The 27,983-nt window shown below is 25.5% G+C and overlaps 1 protein-coding gene and 1 non-coding gene across 2 annotated transcripts; one reads left to right on the top strand and one right to left on the bottom strand.

Moving 5' to 3' along the window:
- Positions 1-13: 13 nt before the first annotated feature.
- LOC143921959 (GTP cyclohydrolase 1-like) lies at positions 14-27,983 on the top strand (the record flags this gene model as incomplete). Its single annotated transcript, XM_077445264.1, has 2 exons — positions 14-455; positions 27,811-27,983. Coding segments are annotated over exons 1-2 (615 nt in total), but the record flags the coding sequence as incomplete, so codon positions are not given.
- Positions 12,502-13,760, bottom strand: LOC143921960 (small subunit ribosomal RNA). Its single transcript, XR_013261533.1, has one exon. It is a non-coding gene; the product is annotated as a small subunit ribosomal RNA (ribosomal RNA).

The raw sequence follows: 27,983 nt of genomic DNA, 5'->3' as shown, positions 1-27,983 counted from the left end.
AATATCCCCAAGAATGGTTGTTAACCAAGAAAAAATAGCTGAGGCCATAAAAATGATAATAGAAGCGATAGATGAAGATCCCAATAGAGAAGGATTAGTGGAAACTCCTAAAAGAGTTGCTAAAATGTACGCAGAACTGTTTTCTGGTATAGAACAAGATGCAAAAGTTCATCTTTCTAAAACTTTTAAAGTTGGAAGTAATGATCTAATAGTAGAAAAAGACATCAGCTTTTACTCTATGTGTGAGCATCACTTTTTGCCTTTCTTCGGTAAAGTACATATAGGTTATATTCCTAATGGAAACGTTGTTGGGCTATCAAAACTTGCTAGAACAGTTGAAATGTATTCAAAGAGACCACAGATTCAAGAGAAAATGACATCAGAAATTGCTGAAGCTATAATGACTTGTTTAAAACCCAAAGGCACTATGATAATAATTGAAGCTCAACATATGTGTATGTCTATGAGAGGAATTAAATGCCATGGCAGTTTGGTTTCAACTGTTTCGCATACAGGATCATTTTCTGATAATCCAATTTTAAGAAATGAAATGTTTTCAATCGTTAAAAGATGATTGAATTGTGTCTAATTATATCTGTAATACACAATATATGCTTGTTGATTGCAGATATATTTTCTAATAATAAATAATTTTAGACACATCTTGTCACTTATTTTGTTTCTTAAGGCAGTTTTATTTCTACAATTTCACCTATTTAAGATAATTTTTAATAAATTTTCTTGATTAAATCTTCTTCCATTTCGCTGGTATCTTTTTAGACTCTATTTAGAAAAGTAGAGATAAGGTAAATGCAAACCGTTGTTTTCTTCAGGATAATTATTGTTAGAATGCATAATTTTAATACCATTATAAATTATCTTGAAGCAGGCCATTTATAAGCTTAGTAATAAATATTAAATAAATAAAATCGTATTTGTCACTTTAAAACACCCTTAAACATTATTAATAAAAGTTTTTTTAATCATTTACCAAGCAATTTTTAAATTGATTAATATTATATAGACTCGTTTTGTTTAACACTTCAAATAATTAAGATTTATAAAATATTTTTTTAAATTTTTGATTTATTAATAGGTGAATCAACTAAGAATTATGTGGGCTGTTTTTTAAACACGATGGTATACATTAACAATAAAGTTTGCCTTTAAAAAATTCATTTTTAGTTTATCAAGCTGAACGGTTTCTTATATTTTTCACAGTGTCTGTGCTTTATATGGTTGTTTTTATTTAATAATTAACATGAGTAAAGACGAATTGATACATTTTATCTGTGATATAATTAATGTGCTGAAATTTAATAAAAATTATTCTTTGTTTTAAGCTGTTACTATTCTTTTCAGCATAATTATTGCTAATCAAACTGTTTCTATAATATCTTTGTCTTGTGACAACCAAGATATAGTAAGATCTTCATCATTAAAGTATTTAATCATTTGGGGTATTTATTTAACTTATATTAATAGAGGATAACACAACAATCTTCTTTTATTAGAAAACCTTTTTGAAATTTGCTGATTCATTTATACCAATTATATTAAATAGACCATCTAATAATAAATTTTTCTAAACCTCTAACTTAATATTTACGGCTAAATTACATTACTACATCTCTGCTTTATAGGTTCTAAAACAACTGAATCAAACGACGTTTTTAATTCTACTATGGCATTGGGCTGTTCCAAAAAGCTTTTAATGAATTTGTAGCTTGAAATATTCTCCGAAACCTTAAATAATATTCTACATTTGTTTACCGACCACAAAAGTATAATGTCAGTCTGGTTTCAATGTAGGATCTGCAACAAATAATAGAATTTCATTTTCATAATGTTTCTTTTAATAATTAGATCTATTTCTTCCCTCTTTATAAAACATCATGTCAGAAATAGCATTATTTTGTTCTGTAACCACCATAGATGTTTTGTGCCTTTTAATACCCAACTTAAAATTTCTTCCATACCCTTTTAAGATATGCTTCCTAATTAAAAGATATCTGAGTCAATGAACTAGTAGAGATTCTTGCCCAAATATACTAGTGCCATTCCAAAGCTCACAAACACCAACCTCAATAATACTAGTGCAAAAAATTCTCATCTTTTTAGTATGTATACTGAAGCTAAAACTTTCTTTTTCCAAATTTGCAAATAAAGCTTTCATAGATTACTGTTAATTTAAAATAGTAAGTTCAAATTGTGATAAAATAAATTTGCATGTTATCATTGGGTAAATCTGAGGTGTTAGTAATAGATACGGTTGTTATTTTATATTCATTCAGTGGTAAAATAGTAGAAAAAGCATTTATTTTGAAAGTAGAGGAGGTCTATAAAGGAAAATGACCGGTGTAAGCAAACAACCGCTGCAGAAGGACGGCAGTAGTAACCCTATAGGATTCTCGAACATGACATAATGAGTCGTTTTAAACTTTAATTAAATTACTAAAATATAAATATAGATTATATTTATCGATGTACTCAATATATATTCTGTATCATAAAAGTTTTAGTTTAATTGAACAATAATTTATCGTAAAAGTATTTTCAGTGCTTTCAGATAAATATTTCACTGCTGTTTCACATTTTTTGGTTTTGTTCTAACACCCTTTTAATATATAAATGATAAATAATCTTAAAACACGAATCTTTCTAAATATTAAACTGAAATTTATTGAATTACTATTTGTTTTATTTTATTAAACTGTATTGCTACTGAGCAGTTGAATGGTAATATATCTAAAAACCCTTACTTTTCGAATTTACTTAAAATATAGACACATAATTTTATAACGAATTACAACAATCATAAATCAGTAGTTTCTTATCAATTTATTAAATTTATAATGCTTAATTATCTCTCTTTTTTTCAATTTTAATTGTTATGTCAGTTTTTAATTAAATTAGTTGAACTCTCACATTAATGTCTATTATACGTGTTTTTATTTGAAAACTGATTATAATCTTAATATTCATCTTTTATTAGCTTTATACAGTTCTAAATCTTTAATTTATTTGATTTCTTAATTATAGACTTTGATATAAATGAAATCCATAACTTTTAATCTGAACAATTTGTTAAATATTTCATAAACAGAAAATTCTCATCCTTTTCAATTTTATCATACTCACAACCAAATACTCTCAACTGATATATTGTTTTAAAGTAAAGTATTATAACAATGCTAAACGCTATTCATAAGAATATATACATTAAATTTAAACATACAAGCTTAATAAAGCTTTATTTATTTAGTTCATTAAATATTTGTTCAGTTTTACTGTTTATATCATTCTTTAATTACTTTTTCTACTGTTTTCTTTCTTTAATTATTTTTTTGCTGAAAGAATTTACGTAGTCAAATGAAAAGTTTCTTAAAATTGAAAATAACTGGAATTTAAAACTGTGTATTATAAAATAAAAAGTGGGTTTGAATTGTAATTATAACACGTTCATTCGATTTTAGTCAATATGGTATTAAATGTTCTACTTCTTATATTCTATTTGAAAGTATTTTTTTGCTAAAAATGGCTTCTTTTGCCTGAAGTTTTTTCCCTAGTAACAAAACGTGCTCGGGAAATTCAAAAAAATGAAATTCAAAAGACTTTATTATAAAATACAAAAGATTTCCTGTTCTTAATTATAACTAGCTCATTTAATATAAGGCAGTATGGTATTTAATGTTCTACTTCAAATCTTTTATTTCTCAGTATTTTTTTAGTAAATTTGCGTTTTTTTGATCGACTGTTTTTCCCTAGTAGAGAAACGCGCTTTTTAAATTTTTGAAAAATAGAAACTAAAGATAAATTGGTATTAAACTAGTCTCTCGCAAGTTTATTTTGTCATACCTATTTATTTCAGAAGAATAGTGTCTCATAATATTTATAGCAGTGGTAATACATATCTTTGAACACTTTTAACAAGATCATTTCTAAAAATTAAATAAATAGACTAAATCGATCTCATAGTTTGTCTAAGAGTATTTTATATCTTTAAATTCATTTAAACTTGGCTTATATTTGAAGTTTTAAATCTTAAAAATATCATTCTTTTGTCAAATAAATTTACTAAGTGTTATCTGGCCTTGTTTATCACATTTTTTAATTATTTAAAGATTTGTATTAATTGAAAAAACCACATTCTTAAATAATATACTTTTGTAGAGTTTACTGCCGTTAATTAATTCTTATTGGGTTGAGCTTTACTAATTTTTTAATCAGAATTTATTATATCTGTTTTATAATTAGACAATTGCTCTAGCAACCTCTTTTAATGTTTTAATAATACATCTTTCGTTATTCATATGTTAACAATTGAATTAAATATTTAGGCCTATTTACAATGCCAATTTTAATTAAATATCTTCAACTGTAATCAATATTTATACTTAGTCACATTTATTATGTTTAAATGATTTATTTTAACTCATCTCAGACAACAATTAATAACCACAAATTTGTTTTTATTTTGTTCAGCGCACATTCTTTCCTTATTTATACTTGGCATTATTATTCTGGGTTATACCTCTTATATCCTTCTCTATATAATTGTTATAAATTCTAAATAGTATACTTAATATTCTTACCCTATAATTTAATTGATATTCTGATCATCTATCTAAAAATTTCTTTTAATTTAATAGTTCAGTATTAAATATGCTAATATCAGTTTATTGATTCTACTCGTTGTTGTAAATTAATTATTTTCTGAAATATCTAATAATTTCAAAGCTATACTTTATAAGTTCAAATATCCAAAAATGAATAAACACTGTTATTTTTCATCATCTGCTTATTTCTATTTATTTTTCTCTAATTTAACATCACTCTTATCTTTGTTTACTCTCTTTATTATAATCTTTTTTGATATTTGCCTACCTAAATAATTTTTAATACCTGAACTGTAATTTACCTCTTTTTTTAGTTTTCAACGATTATTTTGAATATTTGATTTTGGCTTGATTTTATGACTCAATAAACGTTAAAAGAAGATCTGTAAATCTTTCATAAACAATATAAAGTTAGTTTCTAATTAATATCAGTTATATTGCTACTTTAGGTTTCTTGTTTTTAATTCTAATCATTAATATTACAACCGAATAAAATTAATTCTCCTAAGTCATACTAACCCCCTACTAAATTTTTAAAAACAAATAAATCTAATTTAATAGCACTTTTTTTATAGAATAATGAATATAATTCTTGTTTAAATATTTTAACAGTACATCTTAATTATAATAATGTTCTGGAATATCTTTTAAACTGTTTCGAATTCTTTTTTAAAAAATAAAAATTAATTAATCAAATAATCTTACTACAACCTACAAAAGTGGTAACTTTAAAACTTACATATCTCTTTTCACAAATTTTGATTTAGAGCTCAATCTTTAATTATAACTTCATTTGATTTAGACTATAAAGAGTTCTTAATACTTTAAACTTCAATTAATTCTAATAGTAATTTAGTTCTACTTAATTTAAAATCGATTTTATTTAAATATCACTGCCAAATCTTAATCACCTTTTTATTAATTTAATTGTTTTATAAAATTTATTTAAATACTACACTTTAATTAAGTTTAATAGAAGATCAAGGATAAAATATTTATTAAAGAGGCTTATAAAGCTGCTGCCAGTGACTTTTTTCATTTACTTTTATTTAATTACTATATTAGCAAAATGAGACTATTACATAGTTGCTGTGGTAAATTAATTTAATAAATATTTTAATTGAAATGATAATTAATATATATGAAATCTTTTAATTATTTCAAACCACTTAAGTTTGCCTTTCTATTATTTCCTTGTCCCAACTTTAATATTCAAGTGTTGAAACTTACTTTTAATTGGTAAAATTCCTCCTTATATTACGTTTGTTCTCTTAAACTGTTTTATTCTTTGATACCAAAATGTCTTTTCTTGACTTGTTCCCCATCATCTTACCAATTTAATAATTATTTCCCTTACAAATATGTACTGTATCACCAATATCGTTAAATCTACACCCACTTTCTTTTTTACCTCAGAATTCTTTTTCTATGTGTTTTGGACCTGCTTATCCTTTACTAATTGTTTCCCTTTATCTTTCTTTAAACATCTTTTTTTTAATTAGACCTATTTTTTATAATGAAATTTCCTCTAAAAAATACGTCAAGAACTCTTGTTGATCATCTTAACCCACCTTGGTTGGTTTTTATTCTCTCAATTCAATGCTCTACTGTTCTCTCTACATCTTTCGCTGTGCGATCTCTTTTTTCGCAATTTTTCATTTTCTATTTAGCAAAATTAATCAAGGTTAATTAACTGAACTTCATTTGATGTTATTTTTACCCTTCTTATTCTACTTTGTTTTATGTTCATAGTATTTTTTATTAGTTTTGATAATTAAGCTACTCTTTTATTTTTAAAACAACAAACTTCTCTTGTGCTTAACTGTAGGGTGTAATTTTTTTGTAGTTCTTTATTTAAGTCAAATCCATGAAAAAAAATTCTGTTTAGGAGGGATTATTAAAAGCTTACCAAATAAAGCTTACGATTAGACAGATATTTACATCTCTAATCTACATTAATATATAATGTAGGTTTAAATAACCAATTCAATAATTTTGTGCTTAATTATTCTTACTTTCTTTCCTACTTATTTTTTATAAAAGTATTCATTGAGAAAAGAAGAAGAAACAGATCCCAATTTATATTTCCTACATATTTACACAGTGTTTTAGAATTTATTCTCAATTAAATCTAAAATGGGATTTGTTTTCCTAGAGAAAATACTGCCTGAAAACAGCATTAGACAGCCAATTTACGTTTATTTTTAGTAATTCGAATATTATCAAATAAACTTAAATTAAGATATCAAAGAATTGTGTTAAATGTCTAAAAAGACAGTCTGATAATTGTGGAACTCGAGATATTGAAGGCCTACACCAGTCTAATTATCAAGTTGAAAAGTCCTTGCATCATTTTGTTAAATATGGTGCTTATATTAAAAAGATATCATTAGACATTGATTACAAACATATTAATAAAATTTGTAAATGTACACAATGTAATGCGAGCTAATTAGCTATAGATCTAAGATAAATTATACTGGATGTAACAAATTTGGTCTTGCCCCTATTTTAATTTAAGTGATAAATAATCACCTAAATCAGCTTTTTCTTTCTTTTTTTTGTCTATAGCTCTGACATCATTAGTTCATTAAAACAACAATTTAGGTGTTAAGGTATTCTAATAAGCCAGCAAACCCCCCAAATTTTTAACTGCAAGAATCCCCCCATGGAATTCTTTGCTCTATGCACATTCATCTAGTTCACTTGATTTATCACAGGTCTGTAAAAGTTCTACGCCCACTATGTAAATCTTTATTCGTTATCTGTAATTTATCACCTGAATCTGGAATCCATAGAATTGAGACTTGTTTCCAGTTTTATGTAGCAACATATGTGATCCAGAGCAGATCTTTTTTTAATGTGATTATTTGATTTTATCCTTTAATTAATCATCTGGGTTTGTTTTTAAAACAACACAGCTAAGATTATCTGATGGTCTTAAGTTTCAAGTTTTTCCTGAAAAATAAAATCTAATGATTGAGCATTTATATATAATTAAACTCTTATGGATTTTCGGTTGAAAATAAATTTTTTTGATGATAAGGCCGTTTTTAGCATTTATTAACCAATAACAAAAAATTTATCTTGAAAATCGCACTCAAAAAGATTTAAACTTCTATCAGTTAATAAACCTTAGTTCAGATAATAAAGTATTAGCTTCTACAGGCTATTTTTTCCAAAAAGAGACAGAATCTGGTGTATTTATGAATATAGAGCAAAACAGCCTATACAAAATGTTGCAGCCCAATCATATTCTCATTCTTGTTCACATCAGAAATATCTTAAAAAAGGGTCCTGTGATACGGCATAAGAGTATAATTTCTGATGCTTTATCATCAAATAGTAGAAATAATGTTAAAATCAAAAACGAGATCAACGATTTACACATAAGTGAGTTATAATCGTCTTTCATATACCTTTTTTCGTATTACTTTTATTATTCTCGAATTAAAAAATTTTCAATCTATTTAAATTTGTTTCAAACAGTATTTTTCTAAATATAGTTGATTTTAAAACGTTCTCATAGTTTACTAATAAAAATTAAAACATAATTTTAATATTCGATAATTTTCCCCTGAAAATCAATCTATTAGATTAATACATCCTCCAATTTAAAAATTTAAAGTTTTTAGTCTTTTGAAACTGTATAAACTTCGCAAAATTATTTGTTTAATATTTACAGTTATAATTTAAGGTAAAAAATCGTTAGTTTACTTTTTTGAAACTTTAAAAACTTCGCAAAATTATTTGTTTAATATTTACAGTTATAATTTAAGTTAAAAAATCGTTTATTTACTTTTTTTGAAACCGTAAAAACTTCGCAAAATTATTTGTTTAATATTTACAGTTATAATTTAAAGTAAAAAATCGTTTATTTACTTTTTTGAAAATCTTGTGCTTTTTATGCGACCCAATCTTAGTAAACGCTTAATTATAAAATTTTAAAAATTATTCTCTGTTTGAGTAATATTATCGACATAATTGAGACAAAGTTTCTAGACTTCTTAGAAATAGTGCCTTCGCCAAGAAACTAATATTTATTGTTTAAACAAGAGTACTTAAAGCTATTTAATTTATAGTTTTTTTATTTATAACATGTATTCTTTAAAATACGTTTTATTAGTGGGATAAATCAATTTACTTCTGTTTAAACATAATTTAGATTTAATCAATATTTTTGAGAGTATTTCCTTCGAACGATAGACTGCTATCAAAGGAAATGATAGTCGCAAAGAAGCTATTGAATTGGTAACTAATATGGTAAAAGAAGCTTCTGAGGAGAACCCAATTAATTAAAATGTAGAGCAAGCTTTAAATCTAAATTAATTGCTGTTTTATGAAAACCTTGCTGGCATTATAAGCTATTTAAACTATATATACTTTTACAACAAGAAACACATTCTTAATCCATTGATTATTTAAATTTTCTTTTTTTGATCAAATTATAATCGCCAGTTATTTACTTAATTACTAAACTAAAAAAACTTTTTGGACGATTGAGAGAGCTTATTGAATTCTTATTAAATACCTTTCTGTGATTATATGCTATTTTTTGTCTTGAAAATTGTTCAATTAATAAATCTGTTTATTTAGTATTATGAGTTTTAAATATATTTCATCACAAAATTAATATTTACTAGGAACGGTGAAATTAAGACAGAACGCTAAATTTGTTGTACATTTTATTAAAACCAAAATCTGATGAATATACAATATTTAAAAATCATACACTCAAATAATTTAATTCTAGAGATAATTCTTGTCATATAAAAATTTATATTTAATGTGCTTTTCTAAACTTGTTAAAAAACAGTCAGTATGGAGTTAATTATTAAGTTTCATAAAGTTTTTTTAAACTCGTTGTTTATATTTAAATAATTTACTGTGACAAGGACTAGAATCCAATTTTTATATGCTATTCTAGTAATTTAAAATGAAGTTGGAATTAAATCACTGTAGTTTCTTACAATATATGCGAGATGGTTTTTGTTTTAGAGCTGACGATAATCCGAAAACAATATTAAGTTTAAATTATAAACGTTATTTTGTTTGCATAAAAGAATAGCAACCCTTCTTATAGACATTCAACTGTTTAGACTAATTATATACGCTTCATTAGTTTAGTAAGATTCTTACTCAGAAAAAACTCTCCTATCATACTTTAGCTCGGTTTGATCTACTAAACCCTTTTTGACTTAACGTCAGGTAAATGATAGGCTGTTTGCATCTCTAAATAACATAAATCACATCTAGAGGGAAGCCTCTTGAAAGCTGAGAGTTATAGATATCTTTTTAAAGACATCCAGGGGTCGCTATCTTCCATTTAAAAACTTTAGAAATAAAAGATTGTTTTGATAATTAAATGAGAAAAAACAGTCTGATTATGTTATATTCTTTCTTACTTAGTGTATTGGGGGTTTCAACAATAAATTTACTGATTTCTATATTTTATTGTCTTTTATAGGTCTGTAGGATATTTTACATCTTTAAGTATGTAATTGGTTCTGAATATACTAAAAATATCTAAACTCTTCTAATTTGGGTTCTTATTACTTTCTATAATCAAGTTTCCCCTACAATTTTTATGTGAATGGAGAGGTTTCAAATGGTGAATTAAAAAACACACTGCTAAAAAAAAGTTCATAGAGATAAAACTACCTATGATTACTAATATTCACTCACCAAACGTATAATTGTTTAATATTTTTCACAATAGCTTTTTGTGAACAAAATAGTTTAAATGGTTCATTTTTAATATTATTTTTTAGAGAACTTAAAAAAGATTCTTCACCAAGATAAAATCATAGCATATAATAAAGTATTGATTGTAATATAAAATCTTTTTCTTTTAAAGATTTCCTTTTATCATTTATTAGCCAAACTAAACCCCTTTAATGATAATTTGTAACTAATACAATCACCCTACACAGTCGCTTTACAAATCCTTTGAAAAGTTAAACATCTTTTTTCAAGCTAATTTTTAATTAACGTTCAATTAGTTCCAAAGTCACTTTTTATTTTTAAAAGCTATAAAAATCTTATTTGCAAAGCCTTTTTTGACTGCAAAAAAACATATAAACCTCTCTAAGTGCGTCCTTTTTCTAAATTTAATATTCTTATATATCTAAACCTGCACTTTAAGAATTTAAAAATCTATTTCACTTCTAGCTCTAAAATCACCTGTACATTAGGAATGATATTTTAAAAGAACATGATCGTTTAAACCTACTAGCTCTTTGCTTAATAAATTTGTTAAAATTGGCTGTACTTATAAAAAAACTTTGCTAGTTTATTGTTTTTTTCTTATAAATATAAAAATGTTTTCGAATTAATCATTATTTTTGTAGGGTTTTTTATTATCACATGATAAGCCCCCAAATTTATGCTTTCTAGCTTAAGGGCTGTTTAAGATGATCTTTTTCTTTTGTGTGCAACACAGATTAAAAAAAACAAATTTTTAACCAATTGATCTTTCATCACCTACAAAAAAAGGTATCTTTAAAAACATCCTAAACTGTTGTTAGAGATCAGTTTAAACTTCTGGTGTTTCACACATACCACATTACTTTAATCAATAACATGATAATGTATGTTCAAATTATGAAATTTTTTTATTACCAGATTCCCATTTTAGTTTAATCTTTTACATTATGAGCAACTTTACTGATAATGGCATCTTCAGCAGTTTAAATCTCCTGATTTAAATTACCAGCCAACTTCGTTATATATAGATTAAATCGAGAAATTCATTCCACAAAGACGATTTATATTGAATTATAATTAAAAAAAGAATTATAAAGCTTAGTTGGTTCAACCTATTAAATATTTAATTGGTTTCTTTTTTTTTTAATTTTATTTAGTTGTTTTATATCGATAATTTAGATTTCTCTCTCTTCGTCTGAAAGATTTTACATAGTAAGAAGAAATAATTCCAAAAATGAAAAAACTGAATTTTCTCAGTTGCATATAATAATATAACTTGATTTTAAAAGTATAATAAACACATTTTAGAATACATTTGAATTAATTTATATTTAATCTTTTACTTTTTATGTTTTAATCTACCGTATTTATTTTCCTAAAATTGCCTTTTTTGACCAGAGTTTTTTCCCTAGTGACTAAACGAGATTGGGAATTTCGAACATTGTCAAATTTAAAGAAGTAATAAATAAAATAAAAAAGACTTAACAAGTATAATTAGCACTTGTTAGACTGAATTTAAATAAAAAAAACAAATTTATTAACCAATTGATCTTACTGTCACCTACAAAAAAGGTAACTTTTAAAACATCCTACACTGTTGATAGAGATCAGTTGAAACTTCTGGTGTTACACACCTACTATACTATTAAGGCTTTGGTTACAAGAGGGTTATATTTACAAGTTGATTACTAAGTTATCTGCAATTAATGCAGACCTCTTCTTAATCATTGATAACAAATACTTAATTAGCAACTCCTTTCAAAGGCCTAAATTTTGCAATCAATGTCTATTTCACCTCTTATTTATTAAATTATCTTTTATACACTAATTGATACAATCTTACTTTTAACAATTAATCCCCTTTATGATTATTAAATTATCCTTTATACACTAATTGATACAATCTTACTTTTAATAATTAATCCCCTTTATGATTATTAAATTATCCTTTATACACTAATTGATAAAATCTTACTTTTAATAATTAATCCCCTTTATGATTATTAAATTATCCTTTATACACTAATTGATACAATCTTACTTTTAACAATTAATCCCCTTTATAAACAAAAGTTGGATATATATATTATACTTAAATAAATACCCATGTTTACCTCAAACTCTTACTACAAATAATCCTTAATTCTATTGTAATTACTAATTCTTAAAAAGTTTTTAATGATCCTGCGGCTGGTTCACCGACCGCAACCTTGTTACGACTTACATCTTATCTACTTTTCATTATTCAGAGCCTAAACTCTTCATCCTGAAAAACATCTGAGATAGTGACGGGCGGTGTGTACAAGCTACAGGGACATATTCAATACCCATTGTTGATACATACTTACTAGGAATTCCTCTTTCATATCTGCCTTACAGCACATAATCCATCAAAACATTTTCCAAATTATTTATTTATATGCTATTGTATTGCGCGTGCAGCCCAGGGCATCTAAGGGCATCTCTGATCTGTTATAGCCTCTTCCTTCCTGTTTCGTATGAAACATGTCTAAAGATCTCACTCATTCAAGCATTTAAGCTCAAAGTCATCCCATCAATTTCCAACGACCATGCACCACTTTCGTGAAACTCTTTTCTACATAACACTTGGCCCTGGTAAGTTTCCTCGCGTTGAGTCAAATTAAGCCGCACAATCCACTCCTTGTGGTGTAGCTCCGTCAATTTCTTTAATTTTCACTCTTGCGAGCATACTATCCCCAGAGCCCGAACTCTAAGATTTCTCCCTGTCCACTGTTACCAATGAACATGTCGGCATCTTTTACTGCTGGAACTACTGCGGTATCTAATCACTTTCGATACTCCAGCCTTCGTCCTTGATCATTAAATACCTACAAGAAACATCGCTTTCGCCTCGCTTAGTCCACCAGGGGTCTTGGCATTTCATCTCTCGCCCTGGTATACTATGTTCCCCATCGATTTTTCAATTACTAATTTAAAAGATTTCTCATCTTAATTTAATTTTTTATGACTACGGACTTTTTAACTGCAGCATCTCTCATACACACTCTTGGAGTCGGTATTACCGCGGCGGCTGGCACCAAACTTGCCCTCCAATTCTCCTATTCATCTTTACTAAATAATCTATTTCACGTCTCATAACTGCCTCCTACAAAGAGTGGGCAATTTTCGCGCCTGCTGCCGTCCATGGACGTGGGAGCTATCTCTCAGGCTCCCTCTCCGGTATCAAACCCTGATTTCCCGTTACCCGTCATTGTCTTGGTAGTCCATTACACTACCAACTAACTGATAGTCCTACGTCTTATTCTGTTCTCTCTTAGCTACATTTTCACGTAGTTATCTTAAACAAACAGACTAAATAATCGTAGTTCTACTGAGCTGTTCGTCCTTATTACATAAACATGCATGGCTTAATCTTAGAAACTAGCATCTACGTCAGGCAGAATCAACCTGGTGTTCTTTTTATTAAATTCTTCTATTTTCTTTTCCATATATATATATTCCTTGAAATTTCAGATTAGAATCTGTTTTTTTATTTCTAAATTATCTTCACTAATTCTAACTCGTAACTGACGTTTTACTAAACAGCTTAATAGCTAACTTTATGAGTTCAGAATGTTACTTCATTCCTCATGATATACACCAAAAAAGTTCATCAATAACTAAAAATTAAATTTGTTAATAATTAGAAATTGAATTTATTTTATTAATTTTTTGTAAGAATAAACATCATAATATAATTACTAAGTAATTGAAAGATACATTCATTATGTATTATTGTTTTCGGAATTAAATAATTTAAACATTATGATTTATACCCTTTTATCTTACTCATAATCATCTTCATTACTGCTTTCTGCTACTAATAATTCATTTAACTTGTTTTATTGTCTTACCAATCACTCTATATTATTAATAAATCTCTTTGTTTAGCTTATTAACTCTTTATTTGTTTTTTTATCAATTAATAAAGATACACAGTAGAACTATCTGTGGTTTGTACCATTTATTAATTTTAAATATTCTTGTTATTGATATAATATTTCTCTTTAGCATCTTTTTCACAATCTACAACACCAATTTTCTATTCCTTGAATTGATTTTTATATTTGAAGGCAGCTTATTAATTTATTCTCCTTTCTTTAATATCATCTATTTGCAAATTTTGATTTAGAATTCCAACTTTAATTATAAATTAATTTGATTGAGACTTAAAAGAGATCTTAACATTTAATACTGTAAAATTTATTTAATTGTAATAGTAATTTATTTCTACTTAATTTAAAATTGCTTGTATTTGAATACCACTGGTAAATCTAAATCACCTTTTTATTAATTTAATTGTTTTATAAAATTTATTTATATACTACTCTCTAATTAAGCTTTATACAAAGTTCAAGGATGAAATATTTATTAAAGTGATCTAAAAGCAGCTGCTAGTGATTATTTTTATTTAATTTTGTCTTAACATTCACTTTAATTCAAATAATAAATTAGTATCTATATTAAAGTAATGAAACAATTAAATACTATCTGTGTTGTTTTAATGTAGTAGATATTTCAGTTGGAACGTTAATTAATATATATGAAATCTAATAATTATTTTAAACACACACTATATCCTCATATTTCAATATGGTTTACTTTTAAACTTTTTATTCATATTAGACCCACTTAAATTCTTTTTGATTTTTTAAATCCAGGTTTATCATCTTCAATTTATCACTTTCTTTTTTAATTGTTTTTAATTCATAAATTTTAATCTTACTAATATTAATGTCTTTCTCTAAAATTAATTAAACTGATTTACTAATTATATAGTAGCAATTTTGCTCTCGAATATCAACTATTAAAATATTTCTGTTTTATCCTTGAGCTTATATAGATGAATTATTTACAATTCAAACTAAGTTTAATGAGTTGTTATTATTGATTTAATTTATGTTCATAATCAGTTGCATTATTCTAATCATAATATGTTCTATAATTCTTACTAATCTCCAAAAGAATTAAAGCTAATTATAAATGAATCTATAAACAGCTTTTATAATCATAAATAATTTAATTATTACCAATTTCTTGTTAAATTATCATATTTCCTAATTTATAACATTTTTGCTTTTTGATTCTAAACTGCTATAATTAAATTGGTGTTAAAAATACTCTTAATTTATATTATTGCTGTTATTTATTATATAAACCTATATTTGTTTGATTTATACTTTTTTTCTAACTCCAAATGCGCATTCTGATCTACCAATCTTTACCCAAGCCATTTTAATATATATCTGATCATATTACTAATATGGGTTTTCTCAAATTTTAAAATTTACTTTCTTGCTGTTTCGAAAAAGAGTAAACTCTACATAATTGACGTTTTTTGTTATTGGGGTAATTTATTTAAAATCGTTTTTTTAGTATATTTCACAACACTTACCTTTGAGAATATTTCTCTTTGACTTTGTTTAATAATTACTTAATTAGAATTCCCAAATTATTCAATTAATCATAAACATTGCACATGTATCATGTTGTTTTTGTTTTATAAAAGAAATCAATCTTTTTTCATGTTTTTTTACTTTTGCTTTTATTCACTTTTTAACTCGTATCATTAAACCCCAATATCATGCCATTTTAAACTTATTCTGTTAATATCATAATAAAAATATTTATTTAAGAGTGTGTGAGTATCTATTTCTTTACTATCTTGCTGTTGTATATCTATAATAATATATACATATTCTGAATAAACTGTTTGTTTTTTAATATTCTAACTCATTGAAACATACTTGATCTTAAATATTTAATGGATTTTAGGGTCCTGAGTTACATCAGGTTTTATAACGTCAACTGCTAATTTTAATTTAATATTTATTACTCTTATAGCTACATTTACAAATAATTATCAACAGCAAAGTTTTCACAACATTTTATTCTAGTCTGGTTTCATTTATTCTGTTCATTGTTCTTCGCACTGTTTTAATATATTATAGCTTAATATTAGGTTTTAAATACTTTCTATTTCATTCTCTATACTTCAATCGTAAACTTCTCTAAATTTTTCATTTTAGTCTAAAACTTCAATTATGTGGAATTATTAAGTTTTTGCTTGATTTAATGACTACTAAAACGTTAAAAGAAGATCTGTAAGTCTTTCACAAATAATACAAAGACACTTTTTGTTATATAGCAGGGATATTCTTACTATACGTATTTTGGTTTTTATTATAAGTATTAATATTTCAACTTTATTAAACCAATAATCAAAACTTATACAGGCCCCTTGCTAAGTTACAATTTTTTAAATAACTTTTGTTTAAAAACTTTCTATGGATCTTAAGAGAGAAAATTATTTGGGGCTTAAGGAAAGAAAAGGTATAGTTTATTCTAACTAAATATCCAGTTCATTACAACCGTGGTTTCATATGCTGATATTTTTAACTCAATATTCTTACTCCCTACCCATATAATTATTTCCAGTTTCATATGATTTATAAAATACACCCATATTTATATGATTCATTACATCAGTGAAATATATCTGAAAGTGTTTAAATATTCAATTCTAATTAAGTTCATTATTTGTTTCATCATATTGAATATTTCCATTTTAGAAGAATTCTTATTGGACTTTTAAATTCAATTCTTTTTATTGTTCAGCAATTTATATGAACTTACCCTAGATTAACAATTTTTTAATGACACTTTTTGACAAACTTTAAATGCCGACATTATAAATTCTTTTAAGGCACTACAGTATAGTTTGACGGTCTTATTAGGCATACCTCTTCTTTCTCCTTATTCCCTGATCTTTTAACTTGATCACGTGAACATTCTTGACTATTATATTAGCCCAATCACTTGATCTTCGTTTTGTTCTCTTACTCAGATAAATTTAATCTAACATTTATTTCCAACTGAGATTAAATTAAACTTTAAATTTTATTTGATTTTCTTAGCTTTGTAACAAAGTTATTTAACTCATTAATAGTTTTCTGTGATTAATCTTATTTCAAAAGCTTTATTGATAACATGGAGTCAAACTAGTACATGTTGTAAGCTGATTAATTAGAAATCAAGCCAATGCACTAATAATATATTCTTCTGGGGTTCAAATTGGTATTTAAAGTAAGAGTTTGAGGTAAACATGTGTAATTATTTGAGTATAATATATATATCTAACTTTTAATACACTCAGCGATCCTTGTTTTTAAATATTTGTAAAATCATACAATTTTAATATGCGTTTTGATGATGTAAGTTTTCTAAAATATTATCTTAGACATAGAGTTGACAATTATACTTCTTTCTACTTATCATATTTACTAAATCTTTTTTTATACGTTATTAATAATGGTATATTTTGAGTTTCCAATTTGTTCAAACATAATCCATTTTTAGCTCTACTGTTATTTCAGAATTATTTTATGCTTAATTTAGGCCGATTTAATAGAACTATTATGGTATCAAAGCAACTGATAAAAGATCAAACATTAAAAAACAAATCCTTGTTGTCATACTATTAGATATTAATTTAATAGAACCATTCTAATACTCTTCATTTTATGTTAACTTAAAAGAGTATATTTAAATTTAAATGTCCAATTCTTTGCAAAGTATAATATCTCCCTTGCTATTTTATAAATTAAATTAAAAAATGAATTTTATTTATTTCAAAACTTTTCATATGTCTTTAAAATCTGTTAATAATCATTTACTTAAAACATTGTATATCTTTACTGACTTTTAAAAACCCACATCTTGATTTCAAATAAATTTTGCTTAATTCGCCTTTTTTTTATCATAAATAATCATTTAAAATCTAATTTTAGAAAGTACCTTATTCATATTTTTCGAAGAATACTTTATTAAACGTTTCTTCTCCATACAATTATTAGAACAAATGCTTTATATAAATCCTTTTCTAAATTAATGAATACAAATATTTTTTACTTTGGAAATGATTCAACCCACTTATTTATTAATGTGATCTGATAGACTCTAATAATATTCTGGTTACGGGTATCATTTCAAAAACTGGCATACTAAATAATCTAGTTATATAATCCAGAGACCTTATAAAGAATTATTCTATTTATCTTTATGTGCCATCATCCTTTACCATTTTGTACTTTAATTTTTATATTCTAGGTTATCTCAACCTTTGTTCTTTTTTTTTTCATTTTAACTTGTATTTTTCTATCCGGTGAAGAAAAATAAATATTTTTTAATATTCATTAAATATGATTTGAATAAAAACTACTTATAATTGTTCTCTAAGCCCAAAACGCCCCTTAATAAACAGTTACTCAATAATTAACTTAATAAAGTATTTTAATATTACCCTGCTTTTTACTTAATGACAGGTTTGATTATTCTCTTACTAGCTTCAATTTTTTTCAAATGCTACAGCAGCATCATTTCTGAATACCTTTTACTCTAGAAACAGCTGAACCGTATCAATAGCGCTTATCACAATAACATTGTATTTATTATATTTCTATCTTGTCTGCTATTTTTGTTCAAGTTATTTTTTGAATTTCCTTTTAACAGTATAAGCAAAATAATATTTGAGAAGATAAAATTTGGTTCAGATATAGAGATATTTTGATATGTTCACTAAGTTTTACTCCAGAGAATGTTTCCGCTTTCAAAATCATTATTTCCCAAATTGTTTGCTTATCCTCTTTTTTTATGCTTACCCTTTGATTGAAAAGCATATTTCCAAAAATACTTCTCAATAACAAGTTTTTGGGTTCTAGTTCTGGATATACTATTATTGTTGAATTTTTTTTATTCTATTTATACCAATTAATTATATATAACAATATTTATCGCGTGAATTAACAAGATATAATTTATTGAATGTTAAGCTTTTAATTTTATGGAATTCCTGCCTTTTCTTGGTGTATAATTATTATTTATTAAACTTTTTTTCTTATTTCTTGTTTTACAGGCCCTTTTTTGGTTTCTGAACTGAACAGGAATACTTAACCTTTAATATTATTAACTGCCTACTTATCAATATCTATAAACTGATTTTATGATATTATAAATCACAAAATTTTATTATGCTTTTTTTTAAGCAGCATTGTAGTCCTTTACCAGGCTTACTACACTACTTTATCGTGCTCTAATTAAAAAACGGTTGTAAATATTTTTGTAACAAGTATATCATATTTATATAGGCTTGCTTGTTTCTATATACCCAAGAAATGCTTTTTTAGATCTATAATTTTTTTAAACCTCTCTCTTTCGTTTTGGTTTAAAAGGAAACTAGAAATAATAAAAGTACAGGGAATTCTAATCATCCAGCTGGCTTCTTTTATTAATTTACTATCTTCTCTTGTTTATATGTTATCTTGGTTTTGCGCATAAGGGTTGCTTGTTTTTACAGGTTAAATGTTTTTTGATTATTCTTGTGAAAGCCTATTTAATATTTACAAGCAGTCTAAAATTAAATAATTACTTAAGAAGTAAACAGCAATTACTAGTCTTTTCCACTTTTTTTTTATTTGTGCCTTTGATAACAAAAATTAATTTTCTTAATAATGAAATGATATATTTCATTCTGTTAAATTTATGTACACCTCAAACTCTTTCAAGAAATAATTTATTTAGATATGACTAAAGCAAAAAAATAGATGTCGATATTTCAAATTTTGGCTGTAATATAAGCAATGTGTCTAATGTTAAAAATTACAATTGTACTTGATTCTAAGACCTATTTCATTTGAAATTCATGATTTTTGAATTTAATCTTTCATAAATATACATGTTTACCTTAAACTCTAATTACAAAACCATTTGTTTTAAATATAATAAAATCTATCAGCTTTATACTTTGCTTACGTTTGTTGTATATAAAAAACAATCCCCGTGCCCCTTAATAACTTTCTAATGCTCTATTGTTTATCAGATGCCTTTCTCTAGCAGGTGAGAAAACAACAGGCAAGGCACAAATAAGCGATTTTGGTTTTTACTGTAAAAAGAATTTGCTATTGGCGTATTTTGTGATAGTTGTATTAACCTTTACTATGATCATTTATTGATCTTTGTTAATTAAGGTTTTTTTAGTATGTTTTACTTTGAATACTTTTGAAGTTGCATTACTTAATTAAATATTTTATTTCCACCCTTTTCTATAACTTTTATTATCTATTATTGTTAAAGTTACCCCTATGTCATTAAATTCTATTAACAATTATAATTAAATAAATACCTATAAAAGTAAATGAACACCTTCAATAAAAACCCCCTTACACTCCGTTTAAAATAGATTAGGGTACAGCAAATTAAATCAAGGAGATATAAAAATTGCATTATTCATTTTTCAAGATTTATTATTTGACTTGAAAAAGTCGTCCTAAGAAGTAATTGAAAAGGAGCTTATCAATTAACAACGGAATTGGCTTCTAAAATTGCGTTGAAGCCAAAAATATGTGCTTGATTGCAAACAGTTAAACCCCTCTTGCTTTAAAAATCTTGTTTTTTAATAATTGCAAATAATAATCTAAGAGAAAAATAGCCTGATTGGTTTTGCTAGATTTAATAAATAATTTTTATTTACGAGTATTTGGATTCAAAGAAGCTTTTTTGTTATTGGAAAAATTAAGATTCAAGAAATTTCTCACTATTCTAAACCATATATAAAAATTTCATTCAACTTAATTCTATCACTTCGTAAAAGATGAAATACTTCTAAAAAAACGATTTATTCATTCTCAAATTTGCTTTTTAGTTGTTTTCTAAATCTCACAGCAAATTCAAAAGATTATGTTTGAAATATACTTTAGCATCGTTTGTAAGTATATCATGCTAATTATTCATAATTTTTCAAATATCTAATTCACAAAACAAGTTTGTTTATCAATGAATGATATTGTTCACGATATAAAGATCAGCTTCATTAAAACATAGCTTGTATTTTATGTAGTTAAAAGCTCAGCATTATTTGAATCTTTCATATTTCCTCCTTTATTTTTTTTTGTTTAGAAAAAATTTGCAGCAAGGAAAGTTAATGCAGGAATTTATGAGTGCACTCTACTAATCAATTAATGACCACACAGTAGAAATGTCTAGTTTTAATTTATTTATAATAGGTTTAATGATAATTGCTACTATACTTGGATTTCTTTCAATCATAGAGTTTAGTCGTTCTGTAAAATTCTTTAAGGACACGTATCACAAATCTATTATATTACTACGCTGTATATTTTGGTTTAATAGTGTTCATCTACTCAAAAAAATATGTAGGTTAAAAATAACAAAATCAAAAATTAAAATTTTTTCATTAACCAATATCAATGAGTGTTTTTGTGCCCTTACAAGTTTAGACCCCGTTCCACTCTCTGAGAGCGCGTTAATGTTTGCCTTAGTCCCTGTTATATTATTCATCGGTATTTTGATTACGTATTTATTCGTCTTTAATTTGGTAAATTACAAAGTGGAAGTTGGAATTACAGCGAAAAGTAGACTGCTTAACTTAGTATTTTTCTTTAAATTGATTATGCTAATTCCTGTTGTTTTTAAAATCTTGGCAGCTGCATCTGAAAAAAAGGCGATAAGTTGCTTTGAATTTACCTATTCATTATGTTTAGATTTCTTTATGATCTCGGCTTCAGTGCTCATATATGACCTTTTAGTCCAATATTTAGATTACTATAAAACTTACCCCAAAGAAGAAAAAAATGCCAGTTTTAAAGAATTTATGAGTATTAATGATGTGATTTTTCGTAAAACTCTTTTTGGCTTCTTTCTGTTAACATCAGCTTTGGGATTTATAGCTATTCTATTTTATTAAATTTGTGTTGCTCTAAGATATTTCTTTTTTATTTCATTTTAGCCTCGGTAATAAATAAAAAGCGATGCATTATATATAAATGTATTGCTTATAAAAACTTCATTTTTTCCTCTAAACCCCAGAGCCTACTTTCTAAAACCCTCAATGAAGGCGTATATGCCCACTTTGCCAAAGGATGTGCTTTAACGTATTTTTCAAAAGCTAAAAATAAGTTTGTTTGATATCACAGCTTAAATTCTCGTTAGCTAAAACTTTGAATAGCACAGAATCGGAGCTTAAACACTAGTGTACCCAATATTGTAAAATGCTGCCAATTAGCATAAAATTGTCACTGAAAAATAATTTTAAATGTAAAGGGATATAATGACAAGAATTATTCAAAATAAAGCTTAATTTTACACTTTAGATATTTTTTCCCTTTAAATTTCTACATTTTGTTAATTATACTTATAACTTAAAATCCTAATAGCAATAATTTTACAGTAAAACACTCTTTGTTTTAATTCTTTGATCGACCTATCATTCCTAATTAACTCAAAAAAAACTGTAACTTGATAGAAATTTTATAAATTTAAATACATTTACAAGTTCCAAATTTTCATCTTTTAAGTTTAGAGCCATTTTTAAGAAAATCACTTTTTACATCTCGCTCTAATTTTTTTTTAAACTAATAATATGGAAAAGTGAAAATTATTCGAATGTTTCGATACTATCATTTAAATTGAAAGTAGTAAGCTTATAGGATTAAAGCTTACCAGCGCTTTTCGAAAATATTCTATTGACTTCAAGATTAGATTGAAATAACGAAAAAGTAAATAAGAACATTAATCTCATTAATAAATCTCTAAGCATCAATTAAATTTTTAATATTTTAAATCTATGATCTATTATTTAGACAATTAATTCTGCTTTTATTGAATTGAGATAAAATGCTCTTGTTTAGAAGTCAAAGCCGTTTGCATTAATTAGTAAGTAAAACTGTTTTTTTTCAAATATGAAAGCCGAGAGTTGTTATTGTTATATTCGGTCAAGTTTAATACCCCCAATGTCAATAAATATTTTAAGTACTAGCAGTTATATTTAAACTTACAGAACTAATTTTTAATTTAATCGATCATTATATAGGTAACTTTATTTTATAAGGTTTATTCAAAAAATTTTTAGAATTCCCCGTATTGGTATAAAAGATTAACTTCCTTTTTTTTAAGCTTTCATTACAAAATTTGACAACACAAATTTATTTTTTAAGTATAGATTGCACATACCCATTAAGTTAAATGCTTCAAGGATATTACAATCTATTTTAAGTTAATCATAAATTATAAAACATATGTAATTCTTTTGCTAAATATTCAATAGAACTATCGTTTTTTTGGAGTTCAATAAGTGCGATTAAATAATTAAGTTGTTTTCTTATTTGCAATTTTTTTTATTTTCATAAAATTACAAATTTATCACTGGGGTAACTCTGAATTGGTAAGCTAGACTAGAATTTAGATTGCTAGGGTGTAAAAAAGTAACCCAACTTAATTAGTTTGCACAGCGTTTATTATTAAACAAGCAATTTAAAATAAGATTTAAAACTTCTAATTGTTTAATTACCAGGCTTGCAGGTTTTTACTTGAAAAACTAATATCTACACTTGCAGCTTTAATTAATCCAAAAGCAGCCCTCTTAAAACTCCTTTATACTAGTAAGGGTTTCTCCTAATCTTTGTCGTACATTTAAATACTTGACAACACAGCAAGTTTTCTTCGCTGTTAACAAATCTATTAATTTGTGCATAAAATTTATTTAAAGTTTAAATACAGCACTTTTGTTTTTATTTTTTTTAAACGCTAAAATATACTGGCTTAACTGTATAAACTCCCTTTCGAATCATACTAAAATTCCCAATTGATTTAAAAGGCCTAGAAAACTAAGCATAAAAATATATTATTGTTGTTCAAGCTCCTTTTTAAAAATCTAATGGCATCTTAATGCTCAGTAATCATAAAAACATAGTTTAAACCCGCATCAGATATTTTTTAATCAAGATTTAGTTGTGTTTAGTATATAAATGCCAGCTGCTAGTTTTCAAACAACAAAAATCTCCATTTTCTGTTTTTTTACTGAGCTTTGATTTCTTTTTTCTTCTCTGGTGTAAAGTATAAATCGTAAAGTTGATATTATATTAATGTTTGCAGACTTTTAATGTTGGGTGTATTTATAATTATAAGCCATATACCCATCCTCAAATCACTTTTAAACCAGGCAAGGTATAACCCCGCTGTTACGATCAGCTTTTATCATGTCTTATTAAAAAACCCCCCCCTAAATTAACATTTTAAATAAAGAATATGTATTTAACAATATATTACTTTTGTATAACAATATTTACCACCATATCATTCACTTTGTTCCTTTATTTCTTTTGTGAACATTTTTATTAATGAGTATAATTTTGACATAGATAGCACATTCTATAATTTGCACATATCTAACTTTTTTGTAATTTTTTGTTGAATTCTTATCTGAAAACTAAATTAAATGGTAATAAAAAAATTTACCACATTTTTGGTTTTTTCTTGGCATGCAATAGTAGATTTTAATTATTTTTTAAGGTAACTGGGATTTAAAAGAAATTATGGATGAAATATAGATCTAACCATCCCCTAGATTTCTACAAGTGAAATTTTGGGTTATTTTATACCTAAATTATGTAATGTAACTCTGAAATTTAAAGCACATATTTATTTGTTAAAACGAAATTTTCTAATTAGATCAACAAAAAATCTGTAAAAAGCTATTTGTATTGATAATTAACAATTTTTTAATTGAACAAAACTTTTCAAATGGCTTTTTTATCAACAAAAAATCTCCTGTTTTAAAAAGTTTGTTTTTTAAATTTAATTATTTGCTTACTTCCATTTAACTTGTATCTATATTAATAGCACTTTTTATTCTTCAACGAAATGCAGCTTATTTTAGTATAATTAGAACATAAATCAATAAGTTTCTTATATGATTAATAGTAATAGTTTGGGGTAAAGATGGATATTGTTTTAAGTATAATATATATATCTAACCTTAACAAAGCTGCATGTTTTTAAACATAGAAGTATTTTTTTGATAAATTAATGTACCAATTCTCATATCTTAAATAATTCTAAACAATTAATACCCTTTTATGAACGCAAAAGTTATTTATATCAGGTTTTATGTATATTGTGCTTTTATTACTCATCACCAGTAATTTCATGTTCTTGCTTACTTTGGCCCACCTCAATTCATACTTTTCAACATTTTTTCTCATATCGATTTTATTGTGGGCTAAATATTGATTATATGCTTGATCATTCTTAAGATAAATTTAAATTTCATTATTAAAATTTTTATTAAAAGTTACATTCAAGTCATTTAATTCTATTAATCATTTTCAAAAAAAACTGTTATTTATTTATGAAACTTTAACTAAAATTTTGCTTTAAATTAATATTAGCAGGTATGTATATTGTTGTTATATGAAAACTTATTAGGCTTTAAGGGGTATTTATTAAATACTATTTCAACACTTGTTCTTGATAAATTACTTTTTTATTTCCCTTTTTACAAGACTGTTTTTCATATTCATTGGTAAATTATACTTTTCTCCTAAAGTATTCCCAAACCCCACATCAACTAAATAGTATGATTTGTTACAAATTTTATAGTTTTCTGGTATAAATCCAAGACCCAACCCGGTAAAACTCGTTAAATTTGTGTTATTTGGAAGATCTAATAAAATTATTTGATTAGAGGATATCAATCCTTTTTCAAAGGTACAATTTCTATTACATGCAAATACAACCAACGTATAAACTTTTTCTTCGGCTGGAAACACTTCAAATACCCCTCCAGAATTAACAAATGCTCCTTTATAGCTTAAGGAGTTAATATCATTTAAATCACATCTCAATTCTACATTCAAAATCATAGATTTACCTAAAACCATTCTTGCGAAGCCAAGGCTTTTTCTACCAAAAATATCAGTTGATTCTATAATAATTTTTATACTGCTAGGACTGATATCTTTTATGAATTTTTTTAAAGAAGTTGCTGCAGAATAAATAAATTGATCTTCAAAAGGGCCATAAATGTTAAACGCATCTTAAAACAATGCATTCATTATGATTCTTTCTGTGGTAATCCTCCCTTTAAAAGAGAAAGATCTAAAACATCTTCAAATTTCACTTGGTGTTTAGAAGTTGAGTTTTCTATTGTAATTTGACCATTTTCTTGGTCAAATACTAACATAATACCTTCAATTATATTTTTTATGTTTTTACTTTTTGATGTTTTCCCTTCTATTTCTCCATATAAGCGTTAAAAATTGAATCCTTTAAAATTAGAACACAAGAAAAGAAACGAAATTTGAATCTGAGATGTTCATAAGATTAAACTGGAAACGAAGTGGTTTTGGCATATAAACAGTACTTAAATACGAAGATTGCGAGAAACATAAAGGAACGGCAATAAAATAAAAAGTATTTTAAAAAAGTGTTAAAAACTAAGTAAAATAAGGTAGGTTTAAAAAGAAATACAGTAGAAGTTTAACTGCAAATTCTAGACAATAGAAGTGGTATTAAAAGTATAAATTGGTAATATACATAAGTTTTATGAGACGATGGCGAAATACATTTTTCTCCAAAAAATTATTTTATAGCCAAAATCAGAAAACACGTAAAATACTGTTGAATATTTAATATAAACAACATAACGGGTCTGAGCACAGTAAGAAAGACTTATTTGATTATTTACAACAATATTATATATATTAGTCTGTATTTATTCTTTAAACGTTCTGTAAGTTCAAGTTACTCGTAAAATTTATGTGTATTAAATCAGTTGCATCTAGAAAAGAACACATTTGCCGATATTATTTTCTGTTTTAAACCATATCTAAGGATCCGTTTCTTGCTTTTTATTAATTAAATGATATTATGTCATTAGATGAAAAGAATATTAAACAATATTAAATTAGAAATCATCTTGTCAGCACAATAATATGTTGTTTTAGCATTATTTTTATAAAACTTACCAATAGGGCTGCCTGGGCCTTTATTCTATAATATTGTTACTTTAATCAATTTTTTTGTAAAATTAAATGACTTAATAAGAATTATTGACTGATCAATTATATTGTACTAATTATTTTAAAAAAAAAACTAAATTAACGCCTAATAAATGTTTCAAAGCATAAATCAAATTTTATATACTACCTGAGTTTCTTAAAGGTGTCTCATTTGATTACAAAAGATTTTTCTAATATAGAATACCTGTAGGTGGCATCTTACCTTTAATCAAGAAATACCTCTATTCTACCAGTATAGTAACATCCAAATATTAATTAATTAGATGATATAAACATTCACAACTCTAAATTATTTCATTTATTTAATTAATTACCACAAGAAATGCTTGTTGTGTAAAATAATTTAATTTATAATTCTCAGTAATATCACTTTTCATCCACTTAATTTAGTGTTGCATTTGCATTCATTGCAATAATAATAAACCCCCAAATTACTAAATTTAATTTTTATACTCGTTTATTAATACTTATATGACACCTGTTTTTTTAATTTGATTCTTGTTGTTATTTGGAGCCCCTTATGGTAACACAGAAAGAGCAAATGACAGACAATGAAATAATACAACTTCTGAATGAATATAACTTTACAGATAATGAAATGTCTAAGATATTGAAGGAAGTAAAGGAAAGAGATTTTGAATCTGTTTTAGAATTTATTGAAAATAGAAAGAAAAGTGAAGGCCAATGGAAAAATGATGATAAAGAAAAGATGCTAGAAGAAATGAGAAAAAGAAATGACATTCAAAAGATGGAAGATGAGAGA

This window comes from Arctopsyche grandis, unplaced genomic scaffold (genome assembly GCF_051622035.1).
Source record: "Arctopsyche grandis isolate Sample6627 unplaced genomic scaffold, ASM5162203v2 HiC_scaffold_94, whole genome shotgun sequence".
Lineage (NCBI taxonomy): Eukaryota > Metazoa > Arthropoda > Insecta > Trichoptera > Hydropsychidae > Arctopsyche > Arctopsyche grandis.
This window is presented reverse-complemented; position numbering and strand designations above follow the sequence as displayed.